This window comes from Oncorhynchus mykiss, chromosome 9 (genome assembly GCF_013265735.2).
Source record: "Oncorhynchus mykiss isolate Arlee chromosome 9, USDA_OmykA_1.1, whole genome shotgun sequence".
Classification (NCBI taxonomy): Eukaryota; Metazoa; Chordata; class Actinopteri; order Salmoniformes; family Salmonidae; genus Oncorhynchus; species Oncorhynchus mykiss.
Genome location: NC_048573.1, coordinates 74,365,710 through 74,371,985, shown reverse-complemented (window position 1 = coordinate 74,371,985; position 6,276 = coordinate 74,365,710). Strand labels below are relative to the sequence as shown.

The 6,276-nt window shown below is 43.0% G+C and overlaps 1 protein-coding gene across 1 annotated transcript; it reads left to right on the top strand.

The window, feature by feature from the left end:
* Positions 1–3,970: 3,970 nt before the first annotated feature.
* Positions 3,971–4,602, top strand: LOC118965945 (ribonuclease Y-like). The gene has a single exon (XM_036986978.1). It carries the CDS (start codon positions 3,971–3,973, stop codon positions 4,532–4,534), a length of 564 nt encoding a protein of 187 aa, XP_036842873.1. The 3' UTR covers positions 4,535–4,602.
* The last annotated feature ends 1,674 nt before the right edge of the window (positions 4,603–6,276 follow it).

Here is a 6,276-nt window from a genome sequence, read left to right as displayed (position 1 = left end):
CATGTTTCCTCCAGGATCTTCACAAGGTCCTTTGCAGTTGTTCTGGGATTGATTTGCACCAAAGTACATTCATCTCTAGGAGACAGAACGCGTCTCCTTCCTGAGCGGTATGACGGCTGCGTGGTCCCATGGTGTTTATACTTGCGTACTATTGTATGTACAGATGAACTTGGTACCTTCAGGTGTTTGGAAATTGCTCCTAAGGATGAACCAGACCTGTGGAGGTCTTCGCTGATTTCTTTAGATTTTCCCATGATGTCAAGCAAAGAGGCACTGAGTTTGAAGGTAGGTCTTGAAATACATCTACAGGTACACCTCCAATTGACTCAAATGATGTAAATTAGCCTATCAGAAGCTTCTAAAACCATGACATCATTTTTCTAGAATTTTCCAAGCTGTTTAAAGGCACAGTCAACTTAGTGTATGTAAACCTCTGACCCGCTGGAATTGTGATACAGTGAATTATAAGTGAAATAATCTGTCTGTAAACAATTGTTGTAAAAATATTTGCCCCCTTCCTGATTTCTTTTTTTTTTTGCACATTTGTCACTTAAAATGTTTCAGATCATCAAACAAATTTAAATATTACACAAAGGTAACCCAAGTAAAAACAAAATGCAATTAAGTGATGATTAAGTGATGAAAAAAGATATCTGGACCTTCATGGCTCTATGTGAAAAAGTAATTGCCCCCTAAACCTAATATCTGGTTGTGCCACCCTCAGCAACAACAACTGCAATCAAAGCTTTTGCGATAACTGGCTATGAGTCTTTCACATTCCTGTGGAGGACTTTTGGCCCACTATTCTTTGCAGAATTATTTTAATTCAGTCACATTGGTTGGTTTTCGAGCATGAACCGCCTTTTTAAGGTCACGCCACAGCATCTCGAGTCCGGACAAGTCCGGACATTGACTAGGCCACTCCAAAACCTTCATTTAGTTTTTTTTTAAGCCATTCAGAGGTGGACTTGCTGGTGTGTTTTGGATCATTGTCCTGCTGCAAAACCCAAGTGCAGCTTCAGCTTGAGGTCACGAACTGATGGCCGGACATTCTCCTTCAGGATTTTTTGGTAGAGAGCAGAATTCCTGGTTCCATCGATCACAGCAAGTCGCCCTTGTCCAGAAAGCAGAAAAGCAGCCCCAGACCATCACACTACCAACACCACATTGGACTGTTGGTGTGATGTTCTATTTCTGAAACGCTGTGTTACTTTTACGCCAGATGTAACGGGACGCACACCTTCCAAAAAGTTTTACATTTTGTCTCGTCAGTCCACAGAATATTTTCACAAAAGCCTTGGGGATCATCAAGATGTTTTTTTTTTGCCAAAAGTGAGACGAGACGAGATGTTATTTTTGGTCAGCAGTGGTTTTCACCTTGGAACTCTGCCACGGATGCCATTTTTGCCCAGTCTCTTTCTTATGGTTGCAGTTCTTTAGATGTTGTTGTGGGTTCTTTTGATCTGTTCCTGAATTTCTTTGGATCGCGGCACGATGTCTTGCTTTTTGAGATCTTTTGGCCTACTTCACTTTGTCAGACAGGTTCTATTTAAGTGATTTCTTGATTCAACAGGTTTGGCAGTAATCAGGCCTGGCAGTAATCAGGTCTGGCAGTAATCAGGCCTGGCAGTAATCAGGTCTGGCAGTAATCAGGTCTGGCAGTAATCAGGCCTGGCAGTAATCAGGCCTGGCAGTAATCAGGCCTGGCAGCAATCAGGTCTGGCAGTAATCAGGCCTGGCAGAAATCAGGTCTGGCAGTAATCAGTCCTGGCAGTAATCAGGTCTGACAGTAATCAGGTCTGGCAGTAATCAGGTCTGGCAGTAATCAGGCCTGGCAGTAATCAGGTCTGACAGTAATCAGGTCTGGCAGTAATCAGGCCTGGCAGTAATCAGGCCTGGCAGTAATCAGGTCTGGCAGTAATCAGGTCTGGCAGTAATCAGGTCTGGCAGTAATCAGGCCTGGCAGTAATCAGGCCTGGCAGTAATCAGGACTGGCAGTAATCAGGCCTGACAGCAATCAGACCTGGGTGTAGCTAGTGAAATTGAACTCAGCTTTCCAAAAGATGTGATTAACCACAGTAAAGTCATGATTTAACAAGGGGGGGGGGGGGTGTAATTGCTTTGTCAAATAGGGCCATGAAGGTCCGGATAGCTTTTTCCCTTCATAAATAAAATGATCACTTTAAAATTGCATTTTGTGTTTACTTGGGTTATCTTTGTGTAATATTTCAAATTGTTTGATGATCTGAAATATTTAACTGTGACAAATGTGCAAAAAAAATAAGAAATCGGGAAAGGGGCAAATACTTTTTCGCAGCACTGTAGTCCTAACCGACTGGCCAAAAACTATAGTTTGTTAACAAGATGGGTGTGTAGTGGTTGAAAAACGAGTTTTAATGACTCCAACCTAAGTGTATGTAAACTTCATGTGAGATCATGTGACAGATCATGTGACACTTAGATTGCACACAGGTGGACTTTATTTAACTAATTATGTGACTTCTGAAGGTAATTGGTTGCACCAGATCTTATTTAGGGGCTTCATAGCAAAGGGGGTGAATACATATGCACATAACACTTTTTTTGTTGAAAAGAAAAAATTCACATTTTTTGAAACAAGTTCTTTTTTTCATTTCACGTCACCAGTTTGAATTATTTTGTCCATTACATGAAATCCAAAAATAAAAAACATTTAAATTACACGTTGTAATGCAGCAAAATGGGAAAGGGGGACTCCAAGGGGGATGAATACTTTTGCAAGGTAATGTATATAATAACATTGAATGTACATTCATTCTTAGTAAGAAGTAAAGTTGATTTGATTTGGACGTTGAGCCTTCTGGTTTAAACTTAGTAAGAAGTAAAGTTGATTTGATTTGGACGTTGAGCCTTCTGGTTTAAACTTAGTAAGAAGTAAAGTTGATTTGATTTGGACGTTGAGCCTTCTGGTTTAAACTTAGTAAGAAGTAAAGTTGATTTGATTTGGACGTTGAGCCTTCTGGTTTAAACTTAGTAAGAAGTAAAGTTGATTTGATTTGGACGCTACTATGTCATAGAGAACTCCATTAGAAATTAAATTTTACCACAAAACAAAAGACTATTGAAATCCTACCGTGGAGTGGTTGATGCTCTGCAATTTGAAATGATTAGGAGCATGCATGAGAGTATGTGGGTTGTATGTACTATGCGTGTGTGTGCATACAGGCAAGAGGAATGAATATGGTGTAGCCTTGGCAGGCATCTGAATGGCAATAGGAAGATGTTGGCATGTCAAGTAGATGTGATAACAGACAGCAGTAGATGTGATAACAGAGAGCAGTAGATGTGATAACAGACAGCAGTAGATGTGATAACAGACAGCAGTAGATGTGATAACAGACAGCAGTAGATGTGATAACAGACAGCAGTAGATGTGATAACAGAGAGCAGTAGATGTGATAACAGAGGGCAGGATAACAGACAGCAGTAGATGTGATAACAGAGAGCAGTAGATGTGATAACGGCTCACAGAGAGCAGTAGATGTGATAACAGAGAGCAGTAGATGTGATAACAGACAGCAGTAGATGTGATAACAGAGAGCAGTAGATGTGATAACAGAGAGCAGTAGATGTGATAACAGACAGCAGTAGATGTGATAACGGCTCACAGAGAGCAGTAGATGTGATAACAGACAGCAGTAGATGTGATATTCGCTGTGTAACCCAGCAATGCTCTCGTACTGTTACCCTGGAACCCAGGACTCCTTGGAAAAAAAGTGGCAATTTTTACTGAATGGACTATCCTAGCTAAATACAATTAAATGAAATGTCACCTTTAACTGTAGCAGCTTTGCAACATGCAACTGTTTTACTGAATGTAAATTAACCAAATGTCACAGTTGAAAGTAGGTCCTAGACCTTTATCTAAATTTCCATTTGATGTTTTTGGCAGAGATGACAGAGTTCCTCTCCTCAGCTTCTGTTGTCAGAGATGACAGAGTTCATCTCCTCAGCTTCTGTTTTCAGAGATGACAGAGTTCATCTCCTCAGCTTCTGTTGTCAGAGGGCCATCTGTTGGATGCTAGAGGGACAGGAAGGAGGACAGGCTGGACAGGAAGGAAGACAGGCTGGACAGGAAGGAGGACAGGCTGGACAGGAAGGAAGACAGGCTGGACAGGAAGGAAGACAGGCTGGACAGGAAGGAAGACAAGCTGGACAGGAAGGAGGACAGGCAGACAGGAAGGAAGACAGGCTGGACAGGAAGGAGGACAGGCTGGACAGGAAGGAAGACAGGCTGGACAGGAAGGAGGACAGGCTGGACAGGAAGGAAGACAGGCTGGACAGGAAGGAGGACAGGCTGGACAGGAAGGAGGACAGGCTGGACAGGAAGGAAGACGGGCTGGACAGGAAGGAGGACAGGCTGGACAGGAAGGAAGACAGGCTGGACAGGAAGGAAGACAAGCTGGACAGGAAGGAAGATAGGCTGGACAGGAAGGAAGACAGGCTGGACAGGAAGGAGGACAGGCTGGACAGGAGTCAACCCTCACATATCTAGATTGAACAAAAAATATAAACGCAACATGTAATGTGTTAATCCGATGTTTCGTAAACTGGAATAAAACATCCCAGAAATGTTCCCTGCGCACAGAAAAAAAGCGCATTTCTCTCAAATTTTGTGCACAAATGTTTTTACATCCCTGTTAGTGAGCATTTCTCCTTTCCCAAGATAATCCATCCCCCTGACAGGTCCGGCATATCAAGAAGCTGATTAAACAGCACGATCATTACACAGGTGCGCCTTGTGCTGGGGGATAATAACAGGCCATTCTAAAATGTGCAGTTTGGTCACACAACACAATGTCAACGATGTCTCAGGTTTTGAGGGAACGTGCAATTGGCGTGCTGCCTGCAGGAATGTCCACCAGAGCTGTTACCAGAGAAGAGAATGTTCATTTCTCTACCATAAGTCTACAAACGTCGCTTTAGAGAATATGGCAGTACGTCCAACTGGCCTCGCAACCGCAGACCGCGTGTAACCATGCCAACAGAGGACCTCCACATCCGGCCTCTTCTCCTGCGGGATCGTCTGAGACCAGCCACCCGGACAGCTGTTGAAACTGTGGGTTTGCACATCTGAAGACTTTCTGCACAAACGGTCAGAAACAGTCTCAGGGAAGTTCATCAGTGTGCTCATAATCCTCACCAGGGTCTTGACCTGACTGCAGTTTGGCATCGTAACTGACTTCAGTGGGCAAATGCTCCCCTTCAATAGCCACTGGCACGCTGGAGAAGTGTGCTCTTCACCGATGAATCCCGGGTTTCAGCAGTACCAGGCAGATGGTAGACAGCGTGTATGGCGTCGTGTGGGCGAGCGGTTTACTGATGTCAACGTTGTGAACAGAGTGCCCCATTTACTCCATGTGTAACTCTTGTGTTGTTGTCTGTTCACACTGCTTTGCTTTATCTTGGCCAGGTCGCAGTTGTAAATGAGAACTTGTTCTCAACTAGCCTACCTGGTTAAATAAAGGTGTTCTCAACTGGCCTACCTGGTTAAATAAAGGTGTTCTCAACTGGCCTACCTGGTTAAATAAAGGTGTTCTCAACTAGCCTACCTGGTTAAATAAAGGTGTTCTCAACTAGCCTACCTGGTTAAATAAAGTTGTTCTCAACTGGCCTACCTGGTTAAATAAAGTTGTTCTCAACTGGCCTACCTGGTTAAATAAAGGTGTTCTCAACTAGCCTACCTGGTTAAATAAAGGTGTTCTCAACTAGCCTACCTGGTTAAATAAAGGTGTTCTCAACTAGCCTACCTGGTTAAATAAAGTTGTTCTCAACTGGACTACCTGGTTAAATAAATGTGTTCTCAACTAGCCTACCTGGCTAATTAAAGGTGTTCTCAACTAGCCTACCTGGTTAAATAAAGGTGTTCTCAACTAGCCTACCTGGTTAAATAAAGGTGTTCTCAACTAGCCTACCTAGTTAATTAAAGGTGTTCTCAACTGGCCTACCTGGTTAAATAAAGTTATTCTCAACTAGCCTACCTGGTTAAATAAAGGTGTTCTCAACTGGCCTACCTGGTTAGATAAAGGTGTTCTCAACTAGCCTACCTGGCTAATTAAAGGTGTTCTCAACTAGCCTACCTGGCTAATTAAAGGTGTTCTCAACTAGACTACCTGGCTAATTAAAGGTGTTCTCAACTAGCCTACATGGCTAATTAAAGGTGTTCCCAACTAGCCTACCTGGCTAATTAAAGGTGTTCTCAACTAGCCTACCTGGCTAATTAAAGGTGTTCCCAAC

Bases quoted from the DNA above. Each gene is read 5' to 3' on its own strand.
- LOC118965945 (XM_036986978.1), top strand. From the start codon at position 3,971: ATGACAGAGTTCATCTCCTCAGCTTCTGTTTTCAGAGATGACAGAGTT.